General features: G+C 43.3%; 2 protein-coding genes across 2 annotated transcripts in view; one reads left to right on the top strand and one right to left on the bottom strand.

Annotated features, from left to right (window-relative positions):
- The first annotated feature begins 366 nt into the window (after window positions 1-366).
- On the top strand, window positions 367-10,002 carry hacd1 (3-hydroxyacyl-CoA dehydratase 1). The gene is made up of 7 exons (XM_030079157.1): window positions 367-603; window positions 3,780-3,897; window positions 4,216-4,234; window positions 4,340-4,428; window positions 4,774-4,895; window positions 7,756-7,934; window positions 8,482-10,002. The coding sequence occupies exons 1-7, from the start codon at window positions 485-487 to the stop codon at window positions 8,562-8,564; spliced, it is 729 nt and encodes a 242-aa protein (XP_029935017.1). The 5' UTR covers window positions 367-484; the 3' UTR covers window positions 8,565-10,002.
- A 235-nt stretch (window positions 10,003-10,237) lies between these two features.
- The window catches only part of LOC115378712 (collectin-12-like), a 35,163-nt gene continuing 19,813 nt past the window's right edge, over window positions 10,238-25,587 (bottom strand). Inside the window, exons 3-10 of the mRNA XM_030079155.1 lie at window positions 19,678-19,800; window positions 14,455-14,541; window positions 13,277-14,320; window positions 12,665-13,144; window positions 12,126-12,262; window positions 11,862-11,971; window positions 11,377-11,521; window positions 10,238-11,226 (exon numbers count right to left, since the gene is read on the bottom strand). Of these exons, the coding sequence (XP_029935015.1) occupies window positions 11,194-11,226; window positions 11,377-11,521; window positions 11,862-11,971; window positions 12,126-12,262; window positions 12,665-13,144; window positions 13,277-14,320; window positions 14,455-14,541; window positions 19,678-19,800 (2,159 nt within the window). The 3' untranslated portion in view covers window positions 10,238-11,193. The remainder of the gene's footprint in view (window positions 11,227-11,376; window positions 11,522-11,861; window positions 11,972-12,125; window positions 12,263-12,664; window positions 13,145-13,276; window positions 14,321-14,454; window positions 14,542-19,677; window positions 19,801-25,587) is intronic.

The raw sequence follows: 25,587 nt of genomic DNA, 5'->3' as shown, positions 1-25,587 counted from the left end.
GATATGGAGGCAGCGGTTCTCTGAGCCTTATAAAACAGCATGCATTCAAATTCCTCTGTTCACTTTTAAAGTTCAAATTTAGATAGCTAAGATAATTGCGGCTATATATGATTGTACATTGTCACACGTTTTACCTTTAGATAGATAGATAGATAGATAGATAGATAGATTTAAAAAAAAAAAAAATCAGCATTTGTGCATTGTACTGGGCCAAATTTGTTTTCTATCATATTTGAGTTAATTGTTCAGCCTTAATAAGTAATGCGGCGCTTGGGCGAGCTGGTGATGATAAAGTTATATACAGCATCCTATCACAAGGTACGGGGGACTTTTAATAGGGCCTGGCCCGCCGGCAGGCCACGCACTTGTTGCAGCAGCACTAGTCCCGCGAGAGGGGAGCCGCGGGTCCATGGACGGATGACCCTGCTGCTCCCAGCCCAGCTGTCAGCTCCCTTCCTGACTTCCCCACTCTGCCCCCGGTACCATGGCGTCCAGCGAGGAGGACGGCTCGGTGGAGGAGAAGGAAAACAACAACAAGAAGCGAACGAAAAGCGCCGTCGCCACCGCATGGCTCACTTTCTACAACATCGCCATGACAGCCGGGTATGTGGATTATTCTGCCCCTATCGCCGATTAATAAAGCAGGCTAGCCACTCCCTGAAAACTTCGCTGTGTAAACGTGTGTTGCTGTTTATAGGACCCTGTGTGTGTGCGTGAGTGTGTGTCTGGCTGTTAGTTGAAGTGCCCGCACAGCTTGGCTGAATTTAGCGGCTCGCACTGTGACCCAAGAGCTTGGAGGAAAACTCGAGTGAATGATTCGATACGGCAAATGCGTAAATTTGTCGCCGGTTACCAGACAATGAATGGTGGTTTTGGTGAAAGTAGCGGCGCTGACGGTGCAGCCTGTCCAAATACGGTCGACTGGCCGGTGTCAGCGTCATGCCCACACCGCTCCCGACAGTTGCAGTGATAAGTTTAGACGGTGCGCTGACACTGGAGCTCCTGGTCTGGGGGAGTGAAATGCTCAATGGGCAGATTTTTAATAACCTTACAAACCGTGCGCGCCATTACGCAAGGGATTTTAATCATGAAGTGGCAAAACAAACGAATAGGAATCAATACTTGTCTGCACATGACACATTAGTCCCTGAAATTAACACCGAGCTGCCCAGTCAGCAGTGACACAAATTGGATCAATACTGACTAAATGTCTTGTTACCTTGTTGGGGGTTTATATAGCCCCAGTTTTACAGCTTAATATTTGCATTAACTTCTGTGTTTTGCACATTATGGCAACTTGTATCATGAAGATACGCCCATTGCCACAATAATTAGGTTTCTTTGTTGTAGTGATACAATAATTTTAGGTTTACATGACATGTATCTTATTGGTGTAAGGTTAGGCCTGTTGGTACATTACTTGTCTGACTCGATTGGCACACAGTTATGTATTCAAAAGTATTCCACACAAATAAAAATACAGTGCCAGATAGCAGTGATCTAGGTTAAACTCTGTCAGTGGTTAAGGGTTACAGTCTGTTACAAAGCAATTTGCCCCTGTTGAGTCATTTTGACCTTGCGCTGTTCCACTGCTGCTGAGTCAGTGTGAGGCAGAGCAAGGCAGGCAGATGCACAGTTTATTTCCGAGTTTCCTATTGTTAAAGCGGTATTCAAGTTCGAGTTGGAGTTTATTTAGAGCCCCAAATCACTGTTTACAGTCTCTAAGGGCTTTACAGGCCCGCAGGTTAACAACAAACAAAACATGACACCTACTGAGTTAAAGTGGGAAAGGAAAATAACCCCCTAAGCACACAGACAATAGGGGTAAAGGGAAGTTAGGCATCGCATTTTGGTAGAATATCAAAGGATTTATCTCAGAAGAGCTGAATAAACATTCCAACACTCAGGCATGTTGGAGATTTTTCACCAAGCTGTCACAGCCCAAGTTGGTAGTGATTATGGCCAGCACTGGTGGTTGGCCTCCTGTACACCAGTGTGCACAAAATATTAGCAATGCTTGTTATTTTTATAAATCACTATTGACTAATCAGGTGAAAACATGATCCTTTATTAGTTCAACTTATCCAACTTAAGTCATGAGGGAGAGATGTAGGCCTAGATGAAGGGGAAGAGACACATTTAAGAAAGTCTTTTATATCTCGAAAAAGTTGAGATATGGATTGTGCTGAAGTGGATGTGTGTCATTTTCATTTCTACTATTGTGTCCACTGGCTGTTAATGTTTGTTTGTTAAAAAGTGAAAATGTTCTGTTCCAATGAAAATTTCACTTTCAGCCAGACAAGGTGCCAAGACATAAAACACTGTGAATCAAAGTCACATTCAAGGACTAATGTGGAATGTAGCTGAAACCCAGATAATGCTCTGGCTTCTTCATTATGTTATGATGTAGCACAACATTGATTTCACTGTAATAATGATAATGCTCTGTAAAATGTGACACATTACTTTTAACAAAATTCCTGAAATCAAACAGCATTATTAGGCCTATTCATTTTGCTATCTCAACCACTACTTAAGAGTCTGTTTATCCTTTTCTTACTTTCTCAAGTAAATACCTGTATCTACAGAATATGACCAGAAATCATATAAATGCACACATACTGTATGTTGGGGAGGTAGAAATTGGACTTCAATGTTGTATCCAACCAAATTGGATATGTGCTGTAAAAAGGGAGATAGAAATGCAGGCAACACAGTTTTGACATGATAGATTCTGGTTGGGTTTCAAAACAAAAGCACATTAGCCGATATTAGGGAAAGATATCATCTATTTGTCCCGTTAAATCCATTTTAAAACATGCACACTGAACTCATGTACTAAAAGGACATTCCAGACATTTTTTGTCACCTGCCAGCTGTAGTTACTACAGTGTGTTCTTGATTTACTGCAAACTGATTTATGGTGCACGTGTCACCTCCATATAATGCTACTGACTCCTACTGTTTCAGCAAGACAGTTGGAGAAATGATATGATGTGATTTTTAAGTTTATGCAGCTTCTTAATTCTTTATTTGGAGACACATTAGCTTCCACAGGCGGTCACTGCTCTTCATGGGCTACACATAGACACAGAAGACACAAACAATATAAAATTTGCAATGTATAAAACACCAAGAAATGAACTCCAGAATATACATACAGGAGTTATTGTGCAACTTTTCTGTCTGTTTTTGTCACTTGTCAGTCAGGTTCTCAGACTCTGATGTATCAAAGCTACCTATAGTATTCTATGGTACAGGCAAAATCTTAAAGGTCCAATACTGGCGGCAATATAATACTCATGCTCTTACTGCGGTATAGGTATGATCCACCATTGACACAACCAGAAGTAAAACAAACTACTCTTGTTCTTTTGGTAGGAATTACAGAAATTCGCTACCAGCTGGCGCATTAGGGCCACCGACTTCCATCAGCCACTTGCAAGAGAAAAACACATTTGCTGCAAAGTGTTCTATGGGTTGGTTTGTCCCTTCTGAGCCACTGTAGAAACACAGTGAAGCAACATGACAGCGCACACAATTTAAAAGACTCCAACTTTATGAAAACTCTATGATTCCTCACTTGTTTTTACACACTAATAAAAAGCACACCCTGTTTCTGTTACCTTGCACACTGTTCCTATAAGATGCAAAATTGCGTAGGGTCAACTGAAGTGAGGGCCCTTTTGACTGTCCAAGGACAAAACCACAGAGTAAGCACATCATTTGCAAGTGATTTGGTCTGACGATGAGATCTAACATTGCCCATTCCTCTGCAGGTGGCTTGTTTTGGCCATGACAATGATGCGCTTCTACATCCAGAAAGGCACACACAAGGGTCTTTACAGAAGTATAGCACGAACACTCAAGTTCTTCCAGACCTTTGCATTAGTTGAGGTAAGCCCTTCAGCAGAATATTATTTGCTGCCTGTCACAGTCACCCAGTAACCAGATGAGTTGTCATCTCACAGTGAGAAGCGACAGTGGACATGGAAAAGGTGGAAGCGGTGCCGTGGTGCTTGATTTATTGCTGATGTGTCATCATCACCTCGCTGTCAGAATCACAGCCCTGCTATAAAAAGCCTGCTCGACCATAATCAGCTTACACAGTGCTGTAGATGAGTGACAAAAAAGTGACAAGCATAGCAGGATTTGTTAGAGGAAGAAAGCGGTGAGGACCTAGAGCCACTAATTTATATGCATCTTGGTTTACAGGTGGGACATTGCGCCATAGGTATGTGACATTTTCTGTAAATTTACTGAGAAATGCTTTTTCTTTAAACATGATTAAAAACCTTTGCAGGTGTAAAATGATGCTTTTTTTCCTACTCCATTGCAGGAATTGTGAGGACTTCTGTGATTGTAACCGGGGTTCAAGTGTGTTCACGGATTTTCATGGTTTGGTTCATCACCAACAGCATCAGACAGGTGACTGTCAGCCGAGTGTTTTGCAAAAAGCTAAACTCTTTCTATATGGACCCTTAAAACAAAATCCTACTTGTTCACTTATTTACTTAGTTAAAGTCCAAATGATGATCACTGAAAGCTACCCCTGGCAATTTTGATTTTTGCAGCTTTAAATGGGAATCAGTTGCCCTATTATGTGTCTGTGTGAAGGTATAAATCATAGTCTGTTCCTTTTTTGTGTGCAAATGTTAAACAGACTCATGTTTGTCACCTGTAAGACGGACATTTGTAATGCCTGACTCCTTTTGAACAGTTAACTCTTCCCTCCTCCTATGTATTTGCCATCATTTTTTGACTCATTGGAAGATCCAGAATGAAGAAAGCGTCCTCCTCTTCCTGGTTGTGTGGACGGTGACAGAGATTACCCGATATTCCTACTACACATTCAACCTGCTCAACCACCTGCCGTACTTCATCAAATGGGCCAGGTGGAGATGCCATTACCCCAAAGCTGGGATGAGCTTGAATAGCCATTACTGTGTTGGACATTGTGTGTGTGAGCATGTCGGCCCGCTCTGGTGTTTTCACCTCTGGCGTGCTTCCCCTGCCTGGCCTAGACTGGCTTTACATCAGGAAGTGGTGTATTAAGTATCGCCCCACTCACACAGAGAGGAGAAGCATGTGTGTGTTTATCGATTAGCACCTCATTAGCCATTCTCTGCAAATGTTGGGTGAACTAACCGCTAACATTGTGCGACGACAATCTGGGCAAACCACTTACTTGATATTTAATAAGGCTGTTTTATTGTGAAGTAGTAAGACATATGGTTTATGATGATTTGTATGTCTAGCATAAGTTATTACCGACAGATATTTGTTCCACTGAATGGAACTTTTTGACTCTTTCGACTCTTCTGCCATGTTTTGCTGCAACAAGCTTTAAATCATGTTTTCAGGCAAGCTTAGTAATTATAGCAGTATTGTTTTGAGACCCGGACCATGGTTATGAACGCCAGAAAGACTTGAAAGGCGACACTAAAACTGACAGATTTCCCGTGATTCATAGTGAACATATGAGATCCATAATATCTCTCAGCTGTAGTGTGACATAATGCTGGCCCACTGTATGAGGAGTACTTATGACGTGGCGGTCTGGCCTTGGATGTCTCTGCGCTACAGTAGCTCAGCTGAAATTGGAGGAACGTCAGCTGCACACATGGATAGCTGTCCAACACACAGGCTTGGCGTCTTACAGGCCAGAGGGGGCTCTGCTGCTTCAGAACAGTGAGCCTCACAGATTACATCAGCCCAGTTTATTAGGTGAGACATTGTTGTTTCTCAGGGTTGCCGCAGACACAAGGCTTACCGGCGAAATGCTTCTCTGCTGCTTCAGTGTGTCCTCCGTTCCTCTGTTTCTGCCCGTCTTCGCATTTGTTTTGGTTGCTCGGGTTTTTGATTCCTCTGCACTGAATCTGACTATTTCCACCTAGCCCGAACCTTCCTGTTGCATTCTCAGGTCCTTCCTGTAAGCATGGAGGAGACGCCAGGCCCCCGGAGAGGGCTCATGTTCAGCTGCTCCTGTTTTTAAGACCATCTGTTTTGGTCATGGAATGTTCGCCCAGCATTTCTCTCACATCCGCTCAGGCGGTCCCCCGAGCCTTCGCCTCGTTCTTGAGTAAATACGGGATCCCTATAAGCCCCGAGTCACGGCTTTTAATCGAGAGGCAGCTCATTTTGATAAGGGAGTCACCGCCATGCTCCGACTTTTCTCTAGTGACTGTTGTTTCGGCCTAGAATGACACGATTATGACAGTGGCTACTAAAAACCTGCATAAAACATCCACTTGTAACTGCAGTGTGCTTCCAAGATTGCTTAAACAGACAAAATGGTTTATTTCTGCAGATTGGAAATTAGATGCAATATTATCACGTCAAATTTGGGACTACATTTGGATGTGGTGTCCCAAGTTCCAAACTAAATTAAACTTACATATTAGTGACCTACCTGTCTACTCTATGAGATGAAAATATGTGTTCCTGCAAGACCCACTAATTGATGTGTGTTAGCCTTCTAGTGGGAGCTCGGCTGTTATCCAAGGGACGGGGACTCGCTCTGCAAGTGAGAGCATATGTACTGTTTTAGTGTCACTGTGCTCGCCACTTGTCAGTTAGCAATGCATCTGACATTTTTGTGAGGGTGCCAGCCTCTGTTGTGTCAAAGCTGGCAATGGTACAACATGATATGGGCAAAATCGTACGTGACCAACAACATGTCAGCTGTCACAGCAGTAATCTGCCATGTAGTGCCCTAATTCTCACATTCCTCCGGGTTTGCCCACTCCAACATCTGCCAGGTCATGTCCTTTTTCAGGGGGATTCCCAGGTCCTTGTCCAAACTGAGCACTGCAACTTCCTGGCTGGGCTCCCATAGTGTTCTTGTTAACCCTACAGCTCATCCAGAATGGTGCAGCCCGTTCCCTAGTCTGCACTGGTTGCCTGTGGCTGCTTGTATGAAATTCAAAATCCTTGTGCTGGCACACAAAGCTTCACTCTGATACTACAGTGCATAATCACTGTACTTCTTGACGATCGACCTCCTTATTGTATGCGATCATTCAAAGGGCACAAACTGGAATACATGTGAAACCTGGAGACCGGGCGCTGAGGCTTTGACCCTTGCACTTCTTACAGTTGATTGCTTATAAAACTGGAAACCTGGGAACTTCTCGCTCTCAAAGCTTGCTCTGCTGTTGAGTCACTCTGGATAAGAGTGCCAACTAAAGGGGGATCACCATGTAGAGCATGCACCATGAAATACTAAGGCGAGGCCGCGGTGGCCTGGGGTTTGAATCTGGCCCAGACCCTTTGGCTCTCTGCCCTGTCTGTCCTGTCTTTCTCCACTGTGACTGTCTAATAAAGCAGAATTGCCCCAAAAATAAATCCTGAAAGAGTGTCAGCTAAATGCCTGAAGTGTGAAAGGAAAGTCGACACAGTTTCAGGGAAACTGTTGTTGATTCTTGAACTGCCCCTGCAGATGGGAGTTTGTTCATGTTAGCCGGGGAGTAGAGCATCTGTGTTTTCCTGTGCTTGTTTGTGAAGCATATGGACGTACATGCATGTGAGTGTTATACACTGCTGTGTAAACTAAACCACAGGACTGTGGTGTTGCATGTGGGGCTGGGTGATGTGGACAAAATTAACAGACAATATGTATATGATTAAATAAAATAAAATCATGATATCAGTATAATACTGAAAGATTGCCCAGCCCTGGTTGCATGCTTGTGGCTGTATAAAATTGTGAGCACACTGTCAGATTTGAAGACATCCTTTTCTCTTCTCGCCCAGGTATAATCTCTTCATCGTCATGTACCCACTCGGAGTCATCGGAGAACTGTTAACCATTTATGCTGCTCTGCCATACGTACGCAGATCTGGAATGTACTGCATGAGGCTGCCCAACAAGTATAACGTCTCCTTCGACTACTACTACTGCCTCATCATTGTCATGTTGTCCTACATCCCACGTAAGGAGCTTTTTCAGTTTTACAGTTTGTTGTCAGGTTTGTGTTGTCAAGGGTGAACCCATCAAGACTCAGTGTATCCACTGTGTCATTTGAAAAAAAAAGTTTCCCCAATGTATTAATATATATCAATATATTATTATCAAATGAATTGTGATACCTCTAAAACTGCTTTCTTACTCTGGTATTATTGTTGGCATCATAAATTTAAGACTTTTGCTGCCAGAGATTTCTTGCTGGACTGTTTCTTGGTGAGAATTCAGTCTAAGTCGATTGTTCCTTTCATGTTTTTCATGCTTATTTCTGCAATTTCATTGTAACCGGCATTAAAAAGTTCTTAAATTTGCTTTGGTGAATCCTGCAGACAGACTGCTTTTAAAATATATGATTTTTGCCCATGTTGGTAGTTGCTGAGCTCATAATCATCACTTTTGCAAGTCACACCTCATAGCTTACCTGCCTTATGTTTTTACCATCGCATCATTGATTATAACATGTTTCAGATGTCTTTACACATGAGTGGTTGATTTTTGTCCTTCTTTTTCCCCAGTGTTCCCTCAGTTGTACTTCCACATGCTTCGGCAGAGGAGAAAGATGCTTCACGGGGAGGTCATAGTGGAGAAGGATGACTAGTTGTTTCAGAGAGCCAGCTTCCACATCGCCTTCACCCCCTCTGACACTTCACCCAACACTGATCCCATCTCATCTTTAGTACCATCACCCATTACATTCTTCAACGCACGGGACCGGGAGAGACGTGATCTGACCAGAGCCCTGTCTGACGGCACCTCAGCAGAACAAGCAGCGATAAAACAGGCACGAACCCCACAGGAACACATCATTATTGAGGAACAGTAACCGGACACAAGTTTCACTCTAGAAATCCCGACTATTATCAGGATTAACATGCATCTGAATGGTATATAGCCCCGGTATTGCTGGAATAATAGTCTTCAGACGGGAGCCTGGCGTCGTGCAGTTCGGTTTCAGCTCTCCCAGCTCAGTTCTGTGTTCATCCGCCGGCCTCACCACACCTTGTTGCGCTGAAGCACCGCCGCCTGAGAGCAGCACTGATCATCGCGACCTGCACCGATCGTGTGTAAATCAAGTTACTGCACCCACCATCTGTGTGAGATCAAGGGAAATCGAGGCTTCCAGGGTACGGTGAAACAAAAGGAGTGAGGAAAGATGAAAGTTGTGTCCCTTTAGCTGTCCCCCACCCCCCCCTCAAATTGGCAGTTTCATTTTTTTAATTGTTTTCCACCACCGTGATATTTTATACATAAATAGTGTGTGGCTGTACAAGACAAGGTTTCAAAAGATAAGGTATTCATAGGTCTATCATAGCATGACAATAAACCTACTATTGGGCAATGCGCTGCTTCTTTTGTGTATGTTTGTTATGCCCTATGTGTAAACGACGCAATGTGAATTGACAGCAGTTAAGTGTGCCCACAGCCTATTTCTTAAGGAGAACTTAATTTATTCACATATCACTTAGTTGGCAATATCTGACTATTTTGAAGCCAAGTCAGTCATGTCTGCTGAATGAATGTAGTCGAGTTCTGTTTTTCCTGCTTGGCTCAGCTCTTTGCGTTCTTTTATGTTGCTTTTGATGTTTACCGTGTCAGATTAATTTTCATGAGTGCATCTTAAAGAAATTTGAATCTCCAAAAAGATGTATCTGCCTGTCTGTTTCAGCTAATCTAGAGACAACACTTAGGCAAAACTACAGAGGTAGAGACTATTCAAATTTATGTGAGCACTCGCAGTCTTGGGTCACTGTTTTGTTTTTTAATGTGTTGGCTGGATCTGGTGTCCATGTTGATAGTAATATAGTTAGTTTTCCTCCTATTTAAGGTGCTATTGTGAGATCATTTCAATCTTCTGTGCAGCTGAAGGAGTGACTGTGATTGGAGTTGACCTAAAGATGGAAAACAGGATGTGAAATGACTGGGAGAAAATGTAACGACTTAAGTAACCTTAGCAAATGCACTACAGCACAAAGCCCAAAGAATCACCATCATGCTTACAATCTGGGCTAGAGAGAGAGAGAGAGAGAGAAAGAGAGAGAGAGTAAAAAAAAAAAACAATAAACATCAATATCAAAACTCAATGGACTAGAATTATTTTTCAAGCATAACAAAAATGTGAAAATAACTTCTGTGCAAAATGAATAAACTCAATTCTACAATATTGTGGAGTGAGTTTTGTGATTAACTTTATGCTTAAACATGATGCACAATTGGCTGATGCACTTTACAAAGCCGATTTAGGCGTTTTTCATCATGTGAGGCAACACTTCACCCATTTACCTGGTTCTAAATATTGATATGCAAATGTGGGAAAATGAGCCCAAATATACAAACGCCTCAGAGGTTTTATGTATTTATTATTAGTGAATGTTTTCATCATTGTAGTAGGTGATTTATTCTCTCTGCGGTGTTGCTTAAACTCTGTTTTTAGTAATACCAGGAAACATCAATTCCCTGAGTGCAGAAAAGTGGTGCATTTGATATTTGTAGTTATGGTCCATAGTCTGTTATTGTCAAACATATTTATAATATTAACAAATACGTCCCATGGTCAACAAATACCAAACTTGGAGTACTAAACTGTAAACTTGTATTCTTTAACTAAAAATCAAGCTGGTTTTCTGACATTGTACGTGTACATATTTAATTTATTCTGTCGAAGATAAATGATGAAGCTATATAACCAGACATTCATGTGGTTAAAGTAACAGATTCCTCGAAGATAGCATATCAGCGACATAATGTTTTTGTTTTTTTTGCGCATCATTTTGCACCATTTAAGGACAAATACATGTTGTGGAGGGCACTACGGTATGTCCGTTTGGCTTTATAGAATTTATATTTTCCTACAAAACTTGCATAATGAAATATACATTCAGATATTCAGTTGTACATGGAATACAGTCATATAAAAAGTATTTAAAATAACCATAAAAACATTTATATAAATCAGCTGGTGATTTGGTGATTTAAAAACAAACAAACAAAAAAAAAAAACATTCTCCTCCATCTTTCATTTGCCCTGCGGCTGTATTGCACTTGCTGGTGGATTGGGTTCACTCTGGAGGAGAAAAGTCTCAGATCAGCAGTGGAGAGAGGTTTGCAGATGCAGCCCTGGGCTCATTTTAAAATTGTCCCTCCTCTCTCTCCATATGGGTTGTCCATGTGCTGTGTCAGTGGGCCGAGTGACACAGGGGTGAAGTCTAGCTGCTCTCTGGATCCCCTTTTCATACAACATCGCTATGACCCGGGTGCTCTTGCTGCAAGAAAAAGACACGAGGAGTGAAATTAGTAAAATTCTGAGGAAAGCATCCATGAGCGTAAACAAACACACTGGCATTTGGAAAGAAAGAAAAAGAGAAGAACAGCCACAGAGCCAGAAATGTGGCAAAACAGTAAGAGACACGTACGTCCTCTATTTCCTTCTCACAGATGTAGCTTATGAGATCTTCACAGAAGAAATCGTTCCATAACCCATCGTGGATGAGCCCTGCACAGTCTTCTCCGACCTCGTGCCCATGGCCCCAGTTGTCAGGCTGACCGGGCTTCCACTTCCTGCAGGCAAACAACAGGGGGCGATAACACACCAGCTTTATCTGAAACAACTGTAAGCCTCTGATGGAAAACCACAGCGGATGGAACAATGAAAACAGTCCTGGGTCAAATAGCATTTGAGCGTTTAGTGTTTGTTTTAATCTGGCAGAAATATCAGAGGAGTGCAGCAATGCAACTGAAAACGTTCCACTCTATCTGAAAGTGATACTCCGTCTGGTTTAAAACAGTTCATATCTGCACAAACGCTACTTGGCACAGGCTGAAACAAAACGGCTATCCCCACTATCAATCAGAGAAAAATGTGCCTTGTGACAGAAATATGTTTTGTGTTAGTACTGACGTGAAAACAGGTTCAGTCCCGTCCAGCCAGCGCCACACATTCTCCTCCTCCTTGTCAGTCAGACCCATCCAGAAGTAACCCTTCCCAGAGGTCTGCTTCCTGAGCCATTTCTGAGGTCAGATGAGGACAAAAAACACACTGTGTCACAGCAAAGAAATGACATCACACAGCACAGAGCAGTGATACACTCCAATACATAGTGCATGGAGGATTTCATTTGCTGAGTAAGTTATGGGGGGAATAACTACTTATTTATCCTGGTACCTGTTCCTCCATATCACTGATGATCAACAATGAAGCAGACTTCCTTTCACATGTTGCCTTTGCGTCATCAAAACTGTGCAGCTCTTTGGAGAAAAAGTAGCACTTGTTTCTGTAGTTTACCCACTCAAATGGGCAACCTGCAAAAAATGTGTGATTTATTTTAGAAAAGATCATCTCATAAAGATAAGCTAATGAAACAGAACAATATCAGTACCAATATGCTTACATTATTAAGTGTTTACAAAGTGTTAGAGTGTTATCTTTTTTAAAAATAATCTGCCAAAGTGGGTATATAATTCTACATTTCTAATACTTGTTTCAAGAGATGCCTTCATATCATGATGCTACTGGACTGATTTGCCTCATTTGACATCATTACTTGTTTCTAGCATATTGTTGAAACTGCACTAATCTCTGTGGCAATTATTTATCAAAAACAATATTTTAAGACTGATGATGATACAAAATTATCTGCTAATATGGATATACAGTATATGTATTTTTTATTATATAAATGTATGCAAGGATAAAAGCCTTGCCTGGTGCCCATAGTGTAGGAGCAGGTGCCTCACTCTGCAGAGACACAGGGCCAAAAGGTGGCCGGGCTGGAAGTCCTGGTAGTCCAGGTGGTCCGGCTGGGCCCACTGGCCCCACTGGCCCCCTCGGCCCTTGTTCCCCAGCAGGTCCCATTGGTCCTCGAATACCCAAAGGGCCCTGCGCTCCCTGAGGGCCAGGCTGTCCGTCTCTTCCAGGGAGACCAGCAGTGCCTGGCTCTCCCTTAGCTCCAGGAGGTCCTGCCCTGCCCCCTGACCCACGGGAGCCCTTGGATCCAGGACTGCCACGTGCGCCTGGTAGGCCTTTCAACCCTGGCAGACCTGGTGACCCTGGAGCTCCCTTCTCTCCTCGGAGACCCTGCATCCCAGGTGCACCCTTGTCCCCTTTTTCCCCCTTCTGCCCAGGCTGACCAGTTGGTCCCTGAGGTCCTTTATCCCCTCTTGGTCCTCTGGGACCAGGAGGACCTGACACATGAGAAGTGAATAAGTTAAAAGAACATTCAAGAACATTCAACAGGTTAAGTTGAAAACAAAGGCAGAATACACTTGCAAATACCTCTTTTATAACTGGACAGTATAAGGCCATAGATCTCTCACCCTGTAAAATAGTGAAGTTGGTAATTAGTTGTGAATGCTTGCTGTCCACCAGCTTCATCTCCTCCATGACGATGGACAGGTTGGTGACCTCCTTGTCCAGGCGTGCTGCCAGCTCTTCCTGCTGCGACCTCAGCATGGACGCATCTGTTCTCATATCCAACACGCTGTTGTTGAGGTTCAGCAGGTAGTCGGAGTGACGGCCCACTGTCTCGGCGCACGTGCGCAGGTCATTCAGGTTAAGGTTGATGGCACCCAGCAGCTGGGTGGTGAAGCTGATGTTTCCAGTTACACGATCAATACTCTGCTCTGACTCATCTAGCCGGATCTCTAGCTGGTCAAACTTGGTGGAGGTGAGGTTGTCGTGGTCCCTCTGCTGGTCCATAAGTTCCCTCAGACTCTGCTCGTGACCCTCCGCCAGGCTGCTGGTGTTTTGAAGCTGGCTGGACAGGGAAGCCAACTGCGTGCCAACCTCCTCCAGGCTGTCGTTATTGGCCTTAGCTAATGCTGAGGCATTAGAGGCCATAATCTGCAGGTTTTCCACCTTACTTCTAAGCCACTCAGCATCAGAGCGGGTCTGTCGGGCTGTCTGCTCTAGGCTCTGGAAGTCGTTGCGCATTTTCTGGATGGCCTGGCTAGTGTCATCCACTGAGCGCTGCAGAGCAGCAATGAGGCCTCTCTGCTGGGCCTGGGTGAGGTTGAGACTGCTGATACTGATCAGGGCTTGGCTCTGGAGGTTTACCTGCTGCTGAAGCTCTGTCTGCAGCCTGGCTGTGTCATCCTGCAGGCTCTCCACGGTGCTGCTATAGGACTGAAGGGTGCCATTCACAGAGCGCAAAGTGGCTGTGTTGCTATCCAACAGTCCCTGAATGGAGCCCTGGCTGCTCTGGATGTCCAAGCCTGCGTTTTGCAGCTGACTCAGTGTAGCACGGTTACTGCTGCTGCGCTCGGCCACCTCAGACAGCTGCCTCTGGAGAGCCTGGATGTTGTTCTTAAAGGCCTGGATCTCTGTGGTGGTGTTCTCTGATTTTTCCCCTGTTTGGTCATCTGAACAGAGATTGGTGAATGACAAAAAGTGTTTTTCAAGGTTCTGCATTATCGTCTGTCATTGTAATAATTAAATTTTTGGAAACACCAGTACAGTTCAAACAGTATGGACAAATTAGCTGCATGAAACTTACCTAGCTTCTTCAAATCGGACTCAACAGCAATTATCTTTCCTCCATAGTTTGCTATACCTTCAGAAACATTGTCGACTCTTTGCACCACTGTAGCAAAATCAGAATATAGAAGACCAGGATTAGTTTCACGGTCCATGAACAGGCTCCATTCTTTATTAAGAGACTGAATAGGGCAGGCAGAATTGCCTGCAACCACAGACAACATTTATGAAAGGGATCAGAGAGGAAACCAATTCAAGTCACTGACATATGCTATAAAAGCTATGTCTACATATCTGTAATAACATATAGATTATAGTAATCTCTTGGATTAGGGTGGATTCAGTGTGTCAGAGAAAAAGAGAATAGAAGGAGAAAAATAGAAAGAGAAAGATTCAGCAGAGGAGTGGGTGGTCAGTGACAGAGACTGGGGCTGGAAGAGGAGATAGAGCACATGGGGAGACACTGATGGGGAGCCTTAGGGGACAGGAAGTGACCTAGGGGGGTCTTCAGTAAACATGGGATCAAAGACAGCCCAAAGGAGACAGGCGCTGCGGCAGGGAGGGTCTTCACGCCCCCACAGGCGACAGCACCGTTCATTTCCTCTGGAATGTGTCTGGGATTCTTGGGAATCAGCCCACAACTACCACCACTACCACCACCAGCCTTGCCAGGGGGACACTTCCTTTACCAGAGACCACATGAGTTTCTCTGCTGGGAATCTGCAAACCAGCTGCTTGCTCCACCATTTAAAGATAACAGTTCAATCCCAGGCGTTTGGCCCTCAGAGGTCAAGTCATCAGAAAGAGAAGACAAGCAGCTGCTAAATCCCCAACTCCCCCAACACACAGGTAGAGTCGTCTATCCTCAAGACTGGCTGTTGTGCAGTGACAGCAGTAATGCTTAATTGTGTGGGTCTGTGGTATGTGGAATGCTACTCAAAAATCCTAAATTAAAATGTGCTTGATGGTGCGGATACTACCCGGCAATGGCAGGAGGGATGAAAGACAAGAGGATGCAAATTAAAGACAAAGGCAGAAAGCAATAAACTGCTCAAGATGTGAGCATTTTCCTCTGTCAACAAGTGATGGCTGGAAATGTCTCTAACATATAAATCCATTTGTGTTGTGACGAGTTTGTGAGTGTGCAAGCATCTCAAACAGATTGGACTGTTTGATGCAGCTCTTTAGTCGCGTGTAAATCAAAGAATCGCAGTAGCTTGACATTTAAACGAGGAACGATTTGGTTCGAGTGAAAGTCAGTAAAACATTTGCGATCAGTGAGGGTAAGTGGGCCTATCTTTTGGAATTGACTGAAAGGGGGAAATATATGCATGTTGCACTGAACTGAGGAGTAAATGATTCCACGTGTTGAGAGAAAGCTTCCTACTTGTCTAATCTCTCTGCTGTAAATCTATTCCCTGAGCATTTAACTTCAAAACAAAAGCAACAAATATCCTCCATAGTAGTGTCTCCATACTGGAAAAAGAAAGAGATCACACTGTTTGGGGAAAATGGCCTCCTGAGGAATTGACATTGGGATGTTTGGGAAATTTGAACACGGGAAAATGAATGTCATTTAACCAGTATGGTCAAAGCTATTGCTTTTTTTCTTTTGTTCATTTAAAGTTGTCTCAAGCTACAAATAAACAACAGACTTAAGGAAACCATACGATCTACAGTATAAAAAATATCCACGATCACCGCAAAATTTACAGTTATGAGAGAGCACGGTCAGGCTGTAAGGAAATGTTCCACACAGCAAACCAAATGGGACACATTTCCAGACCCTAGAAATACAGTCCAGTACAAAAGATGCTTTCACTTAAGGTCCATGAAGCAAAGCATACACCTACGGCACATTGTTTCTTTCATTTACACCTACATACACATGCCCTACCATGGATGTGGAAACCTACCCAAGCAAAAAACCCCATATGAGGGGATTTCAAAGCTTTATCCCTGCGCTGACTATCCTCAAGAGTTATTGTTGCTTCATTCTCTAACACGCTTAACAGTTAACCACACAAGCAAGGAAGGTGAAGTTGCAACGGGAGTGCAGAGGTATGAGGAAAGAAATACTTTGGAATACATTTTATAGGCGCAAAATTGTGGAAATATGAACTGTTTTCCAACCAATTTTAAGCCTTTGTTTCAACTCTGGTGTGGGGGCTTTTTATGTTACTTTCTAAATCTCTTCAAGATGTCTGAAGAACCAACATTTCTTATGCATATTATAGTTATGGAGTGCATCATGTGGCTAGTATACTTTTCACTCCACGGTGTGATGAACTATCATTTCTAGCCCCAAAACTGTCATTCACCATTTTATTGTGTACTGTGCTTAAGCAAGGTCAGATATGTGATCTACAAACCCATTTAGTCTAGAGCCCAGTAGCAGCAGATGTATAAAAGTTCATCTTTTCAAAGTTGGTGGGTTGTCGGAATGATTACAGATGACTGATGGAAGACCTGAGTTAAAAATAGGCTGCACTGTAAGCTGGCTTGAGTATGAATTATCTTCTTTGCCTCTTAATAATTAAACTAATAAAAATGGCAAATGGCATGTTTCTGCCTTTATGCTTATGTTGAACACAGACTGCTTTACAATCTCTGCATAATTACTGTGTAGCACATCATGCTAAGCCTTGTCAGACGGTCACCTGTTGACTGATTACTAAATTTCTCCAGTATTCCTGTCAGATAGGCTAGGTTAGAAAAATTATACTAAAATGTTCAGTGTACAACTCTAAAAACTAAAATATAGATGAGATTGTATGCAGGTTTGAAGACAAACGTACAATTAAAGCATCAGTTTATCAGCACACAGATGTAATGGAATTTTATTTGCCCTGGGATGCTCAGGAAATGTTTTTTTCAAAAAACATGATTCATCCTGCTACATTAAATCATATTTCAGCTGAGTGAGAGTTGTGCCCGCTATCCTGTTGGCAGCTGATAAAAATCCAGGGACCATCTGGGAAAAGGTGGGTGAGGAAGGTAAACAAAAGTGAATTTCTTTGTACAAAGCACCCAACACCCAACATTTCCAGACGAGGCACTCATCAGTAGCCTTAGTAGAAAACTGTGGCTGTGCTGAGCAGCTCCCAGGTGTTACATGAATGTGAAGCGAGCATCGCCTGAAAAGAGTAAGCATTGCACATCACAGGTATAAAACATTTTTAACTGCTGTGAAATGCACAGATTATGGTCTCTTTTAATCCATTTTTCCAACAGTCTTCCAGGAAAACAAATGGAAACTCAAATACTCAAGAACTCTTACTGAGCTCTGTTTTATACTGTAACTTCACAAGTTTTAAGCAGGGCCATACCACCTAGCCGGGAACCATGATTTTAATATTCATTTTTGATGTGTACACACATCTGAAAGACTTGTGCATCTCCTCTTTTCCATCAAAGATGAAGAGTTACCTCCTACTAAGCCACACTGCCTTTGGTCATGTGAGTCAGGACAACAGGCTGTGGAGGAGAAGACAGAAGTCATGCATCGTTCTCTTTTAAATGGATCAAAGTCAAAGTCCTGCCCTTGTTGTGCAGTGAAGTTGCATCAAAGCCAAACAGACAGAGCATCTAGTTGTGGGTCAGTGATGGCGGACTGAGAGGAGCACACATGTTAAGTGTATAGAGCACACTGGGTCTCACTACATAACCATCTGGGTTTGGGAGTGTGTTTAGGCTGAGCTGTGGTTCCCTTGACAGACCAGCACTTCAACGCCAGTAAAAACCCAATTTCAGTGGGTTCTGCTAGAGTTGTACTGAGTTCACTCACTGCTCATCTGGGATCAATTAGGCCCGCATGAAAACATGCAGCACGGACCAACTGAGCTGAGAGTGTAAGGGACATCATTCTTAATGTACCCAAGAATCACAGATAACCCCTGAACATGTGAAGTTCATGCCATTTTCAGAAATTGAAAATAGGGAGGGAACATACGCAGTCACATATGGGAATGTTTAGCACAATTACCGCAGGAACATTCAGAGTTCAATCCTTCGAATGACGGCGGGACCGTTTCCCGACCTGGAAAAAATGTGAAATAGCCAACCAGGAAGTTCAGCTCCACAAAGCCGCAAGACCGTTCCCGGAGGTGTGAGCTTTGGGGGTGTTGGTAAAATAAACTGAGAGAAGGTTGTGGGGTGGAGTGAGAGGGCCTACATGCTCAGACAGAGGGGATAGGGCACAGATAGTCAGGCTGAGCTGAAAGCATAAATGTCTTAAAAGTAAATTCTTAGAGAGCAAGTGTTCTTGTAGAAGGTGTGGTAGCTTTGGGCTCTGAGGGACAACTCATAGTTTCCATTACTGATCTATTGCCCTTGAATAATAACAATTAAACATTGCCCAAGCTTCATGTCATGCTTGGGCAGGCATAAGACCTCTCTGGAGACACAAGTTCTTTTCCTCTCTCCCTCTGTTTCTTACACACACACACACACACACACACACACACACACACACACACACACACACACACACACACACAAATACATAAACACACATCATGGCCACACATGGGAGGTCTCCAGTGCAAACAGAGACTTGATGGCCTCATATTGATCAAACAGCTATGTTCTTATTTCTTGGCAGGACATGGAAAGAGGCCCAATGAAATGTTTGTACGCGCTCTCTCTCTCACCACACTGTGTGACAATTGTGAAACATTTCAACATTTTAAAGGAGAAGTTCACCCAAAATACAAGCAAATATATTTTCCCACTTACCCCTACTGCAACGAATCGATCCAAATAGTTTGTGTGATTTGGCGAGGTTTTCCAGTCTGTTGAAATCTTCCCTGTCTCCCGGCACCCCAATATACTGAGACTGGATGGGTGTTCGTTTGTTGAGTCAAGAATTTACATGGTAAAAACGAAACGGCAATGACTCTTTCCAAAAACAATGACACGGATACCTGACATAATCCACAGAACAATTTTACTGGGAACTATTTCCTACCAAAGAATACTGGCAAACTGTATCTGTGTGCCATTAATTCATACTAGTTTGTGGCAGACAAATGCTAGTTTACTAGTGGATAAGGAGAAAGGGAAGACTGTAGCAGAGTGGAAACTTTGCCAAATCACACAGAAACCATTTGGATGGATAGACTGCACTAGGGCTAAGTGGGAAAATATCCTTGCAACAGTTTCCGGGTCTGTAAAACAACAGCAGGCAGTTACAGTGCAGTACATTCAGGTGATAATTCAACAAAGACCAGTCACTTCTTACCTTTGTATCCAAGTACAGCAACAGCGATGGTGAGGAGAGTACACATCACATAGAGCAGAGCTATGGAGGTCTTCAGTGCCCACTCATTCTTACACTTTGTGCACTGGGTGCCCTCCTGGATCCCTGTGTACAGGATGAAGGCACATTTTAACATACTCAGTAGAACAGGGCTTTTCAAACTTTTTCATGTCCCGACCCACCAAGCTGACTTTCATTAAACTGCACACCCACATTTGAAGTGAAGCGATTTTGCCCTTGACAACCCTGATATGAAAAAGATATTTTGGCTTGTAAAAAGTATGAAATTACATAGATGTCATGCTTGAACAGTGGCAAATAGATTCACATTGGTGAGATCAAAACATAATAATGTCAAATGTTAAAATAATAATGTTTTAAATTCAATTTCTAGTGAATTACATTATCCACTTCTTATTCCCAATCCATTTTCCTCATTATCTTTGTATTTGCGGTTGCTGGACATCATAGCTAAGATATTATCAGAAACCAAATAAACAATCCGTTTATGGACAAAACCATAGTAAGATCATTGTTCTTGAAATAAAATTAACTGTAAGGAGAAAAAAAAATGAGATGCTTGCGTATTTTCTGTCCAAATTGGCGGACACAGGCATTGTCATGGCAGTGGAAAGACAAAAGCAGCAAGATGGTGGTGTACATGCCTTGAAACATGCCATGGTTTAATCAAACGTTTCCTAATTTTGCTCAGGACCCCCTCCAAGTCTCTCATGGATGCCTGAGGGCCCGCAGACCCCACTTTGAAAACCAGTCCAGCAGAGCAAGCATGAGGAACACCACATAATTCGACAGATTGTGCTGACATGTAGTTGCTCTTCAAATTTGTCTGTTGTGCATTGCTCAGGGGTAGCTGGACTGTGGAGCCGGGTGTCGGCCAGGGACTCTCCATGTCCAGGGTCCAGGACTCCAGACTCCCACATCTGGACAAACAGCCCCGGAGTCCACATTAAAGAGTCCAGCGGTTCCCTTAGGGCCCGGGTGGTAGAGGGGCAGGGGACACAAAAACAAGCCCCCCCACTGTTTTGTTTACACTCAGCGACATGCTTATTTTCCTGAAGTCAGCCTTCACTCAGCAAACTGCTCCTCTCTCTCTCTCTCTCTCTCTCTCTCTCTCTCTCTCTCTCTGTCGTTCTGTCGCTGGCTGTCTCTTGCAGCCTCGCAAATAGATTCCTTACATTGAAACACAAATAGACCTCACGTCAAACGTTTTATATGAGAAACACTGGCGATGACTAATACATTTTTACGCAATATAAAACGCTGTGGGGAAGAAAAATAAGCCGACTCTCCAGTTTGCGGCTGTGTGTACCTTGCAGTTCTTTTCTTGCAGTGTCAGCTGGAGTCAAAGTAAGGCCCCGGCTAGTGGGGACACTTCTGGAATATTTCTTTCCAGGATATCTTTCATGACAGATGAGTGGTGAGATCCACAGTGCTAACGGGAACACAGCTGTATTTCATTTTCAATTCGGGAAGAGTGTGTGTGTGTGCGCGGAGGAGGGAGCTGGAGGGGGGCATCCTGGTTTTCATGTACCTGGAATGAAACTCACTTCTCATGCCTAAGAATAAAGGAATAGGGCTCATTTAACATGGCAAGGAGTGTAAGACATAACTCGCACATTAAGGGACTTTTATTGAAAAGGATGGTGAGAAATGAAAGCGCCTACCATTATCTGGCAGCAAATGAAACAACCTGAAAGTTTAGGCACCATTTATGAGCAAAGCTTTCACCACACATGCAGTTCAAGTGCTGCTTAAATGATGAGGGAATACTTCAGTCAATTAAAATGCAACGCTGATTGGCTGGTCAGCTGCAATGCTGATTTAGGGCCGCACCGGGAGTTTAGCCGTGATGCTGAGGTTAATAACTTGACTCATTCTATAGGCGACACGGGATTGTTAATGATCGCTGTGTGTCTGCCTTCAGCTTAACACCAACTGCAGCTGGAGGGGAGGTCGTCAAGACTCAGCCGACCTGAGAGAACATGAGATTTACCAGAAAGAGCGCTAAGGCAAGTCATTCACGCCACGCAAAGGCCTTTATAGGGTTTCAACTCACTGCCAGCTGAAATGACACCACCATTTCCCGAGGCCAAAATAGCAGTTCTCTTTACTCTCCCGTGGCTAAAGCTGCACTCCTTGTTCCCAAAAATGACAGTGCAGAACTCAATAAACCTCAGCAAAGTGCTCCAAGGCATGACATCTTCAGATAAGTATAAAGTGATTGTTCATGACCGCTTTTATACTCCTCGCCAAAGTTTTCACATCTTCAAAGCAAACAGGTCATCGTGTGAGAGGAAATGGTCCAAAGGAGGGGCGGTGAAAGAGAGAAGCAGCAAAGAGACGAGAGCCGGTGACTGTGGAGCTGAGAGGAAAGACAGCAGCCAGCGCTCACCTTGTTAAGGTGTTGCCACATCTGTTTTGCGCCGGTTGTACTGTACCACACACACCTAGAAGTGATGCATGCACCGCTAAAGCCCCAACACATGGCTGATGATGATGTCCAAATCTGGTACTGGATCGTTTAAAAGGTCTCTATGGCCTCCTTAAAACCTATTAACAAGGACTCACGCCTGCCAAAAATATCTCTTAAATGCACTGCTCCAGCTCTGTGTGTGGAGCGAGTTACCTTGAAGCACACAAAACTTAATCTTAAAGGAATACTTCACCCCAAAACTATATATTTTGCATCAATTACTCACCCCGAGTTGTCTTGAGTGACCAATGAAAAAAGGTTTTAATCACATGCCTCATGGAGAACAAAAGCTCCAAAAACTGTGGTCATTTCTGAAAGCATGGAGTTGATCAGTGGCAAACATAAACAAAAAAGGGTATGAAAATGTGTGTTGCAAGTTCTCAAACTCTTTCTGAAGCATAATCCAAGTCTGGACTCTTGTATGTTCAGTACATCCAAAATCAACAAACTTTCTCTAAGACATTACATTAAGAAACCTCTGCAAAAAGCTCGTGCAATAAACACCTGTGCAAGACTGGCCTCCATGTTTGCTAGTGATGTGCAGATTGACTTGTGACCTACAAGTCCTGCAGGTAAACCACGAGTTTGAGCCGTTATGGGTCAGCAAAATTGTAGGTGATTTGCTATTCTTTGCTAAGTTAGCTCACTTATCTCCACATTTAATCCCTCTCTGCATTACGCAACATTGTTCAAGTGGGTTTACACAGGTGTTGGTTTGTATTTTACTAAAATTACCACAATGTCAGATGGCTGCAATTGGGTGAGTTGCCAATGCAGGCAGTGTCAGGTGTCCACTGGGAGTGGTTTTCGGGTGAGGTATTTAAAGGAAATTCCCACCCTAAAGCACATTAACACTGCTTAAAAATAGGGATTTGTGAATTACATTGCATTTCTGGTGCCATTTTGTTGTTTTACGGTGTCATTCTGTGTTTCCACTGGCAAACTGACCAAACGCGATGCAGATAGAGAGCAGCTGCAGCTGATGCTTAATGGTAGAAATGCGTGAGCTCTTCCTCCTCCATGCCGGATTTGTCCTTGTATGTTTGCTCAACATCGCTGCAAATTGTGTCTACAAAGAAGCCCTTGATGATTTATTTTTAGCGGCTGACACCGGAAACCTGACTGGAACCTAACATTTCTGTTTCTGTTGTGTTTTGCGCTGGAATTTTCCTTTAAGTAGTTGATATAGTTGTGTGCGAGACTTCAGACGTTCACCAAGGTCTTCCCTCGCCACTGGTTGAGCTGTAAAGTAAGCACAGCACGGCACTCTGGGAGTAGAGCCACGGATAATGGATTGCATTTCTGTACATTCATAACTGCTGACATGTTTGAAGTGTCAGCCCATGCATGCTTCCACAATAAAGCAATCAAAGCGGCGCATCCGTTCAAAGTAATCAAAGCTCTTCTCCCTGAATTTGCTGTTCCAAACTAAACACTCTGACAGTGTTTATAAATCTGTTGCACTGAAATCATACCAAAACACTGTGTGAGGGCATGCGCTATTACACAGGCAAAGGCTTTTCCATTTCGCCGCAGACTTGAATGATGTGTTAGTCTTCAGACGATTTGGGGATGTGTCGAGTGTTGTGGGTTGGCTGTCAAATATGGAAGACACCTGGCATAACACAAACATGGCCGACAACACGACAACAAAGAAGCACCCTCTGTTGCTCAGCTACAATGCTCGTCCAGCGTGAGGTCAGATGGACGGTCCTGAGCAGAGGGAGAGTGAACCGAGGAGAGAGACATCAGATGAGGCAGCTGTAGTCTGTTGGACCGCTGTGTGTCTACACACCAGTGGGTTGTCAGAGACTCTTCTCTCTATCTGGGGGTCACGACCCGCTCGCTGTTCATTTCCCAATGGGTAATTTCCTCAATGAGCACGACAAGGGAAGAAAAGAGGCAGATGTTGGACTGGACTTCAAGATAAAACCGGTGTTCTTTCACATTCGTGCCAATCATCTAGATTGCCCCTCTTGTATACTTAATTCCAGGTTTGTCAGCACACGGCCGGCACAGTTGAAAGTGTCAGACTTTACAGACTTCAAGGAACAATTCAACAAAAATAATATAGTAAAAGTATAGATTCCGTGTGATATGGTGAGGTTTCCAGTCTGCCTGGTCTGCATGTGTCTGCCCTGAAGTCATCCTCAGTGCAGGTGGACAGATACCGTTTGCAGGTGTTCCACGGCAGCAAATAGTTCACATTAAAACACTTCACCACCTAGGGCTGTTGATTATGTCGGGCGTGCATACCAGCTGTTGCTGTGAGTTCTTCACATGTACTTTTTTGATGGTTTCAGGTCCACACATGAATGCCTAATCCAGCCCCATTGTCCTGGAGATGGGACAGACCGCAGCAGAATGGAAACCTCACCAAATCACACAGAAACTACTTTGATGAGTAAGTATGGGTAAGAAAAAAAAACAACAACTTTTTTTTCTAGCTTGGATGAACTGTTCCTTTAAAAATTACCCCCTGCTAAATAAATGTGAACCTTCACCTGTTTTTTGTTTTGTCTGAGAAAAATGAAATTCTCTGCAAATGAACAATTTCTTGATACACGTTGCATTATAAAGTTTCTTGTCACATCTGTGTCTTTTCATTTGGGGAGTCTTTGTTAGATGGGAGTTTTCAAGGTCTGACACTGTAAAATTTGTATTTTAAAAGCTACAGAAATGAATAAATGTTGGAAAGACAAAATAAATTCAGCATGTATTGCAAAATTATTAAGGAATATAAACTAGATGGAGACAGAAATGCACAGGATTTGACTCTAAATGACACCGGTATGTTAAAATCAGGTCACCGAACCTTATCATGTCTCCTGAAAAAGGCTTCAAGTAACAGAGACACTTTGGGATATGACACTGCTCCACATTCCTCCACGGGCTGTTTACATGACAAATGGCCAGATGGATACGAGACAGTCGGGACAAACGTCTTTCACACATTCTCAAATATCTGTCACACTAACAGAGCCCAGATGCACAAATCTTGACACATGGATAAAATATCTTGAGGTTTGCAGCAGATGAGTTTTAGTGTATGTGAGTAATGTGTGATCGGCTTAGGCCTGCTTATTCATTCTAAAAATAATAATTAAAAAAAAAAAAGCTTCAGGCGTGAAAAAGGACACTACGTTTCAATATTCAAATTAGAGAGGAGAGAACGGAGCACAGACTGTGGAAAAACATAAGTGAATACCGGCCTCCTTGTTCACAGTTTAACAACAATCTGGTATGAGTGTCTGCAGAGTCTCCGAGTTCCTTTAGCTTGGCTGCTCCTCATTAAACTGGACACTGATTCGTCATCTTTCCCTCCTCGACTGCACAGCCAGACACAGTCGAATCTTGCCGACCACAACCGCAAAACAACCATCGTCCAGGATGCGCAG

The sequence above is a fragment of the Myripristis murdjan genome, chromosome 20, assembly GCF_902150065.1.
Source record: "Myripristis murdjan chromosome 20, fMyrMur1.1, whole genome shotgun sequence".
In the NCBI taxonomy this organism is placed as follows: domain Eukaryota; kingdom Metazoa; phylum Chordata; class Actinopteri; order Holocentriformes; family Holocentridae; genus Myripristis; species Myripristis murdjan.
This window is presented reverse-complemented; position numbering and strand designations above follow the sequence as displayed.

Excerpts from the sequence above, each read along its gene's own strand:
- hacd1 (XM_030079157.1), top strand. The coding sequence starts at position 485 with ATGGCGTCCAGCGAGGAGGACGGCTCGGTGGAGGAGAAGGAAAACAAC. Across the intron at positions 4,429-4,773 it reads TCACCAACAGCATCAGACAG|ATCCAGAATGAAGAAAGCGT; the intron begins GTGACTGTCAGC and ends ACTCATTGGAAG. Across the intron at positions 7,935-8,481 it reads CATGTTGTCCTACATCCCAC|TGTTCCCTCAGTTGTACTTC; the intron begins GTAAGGAGCTTT and ends CTTTTTCCCCAG.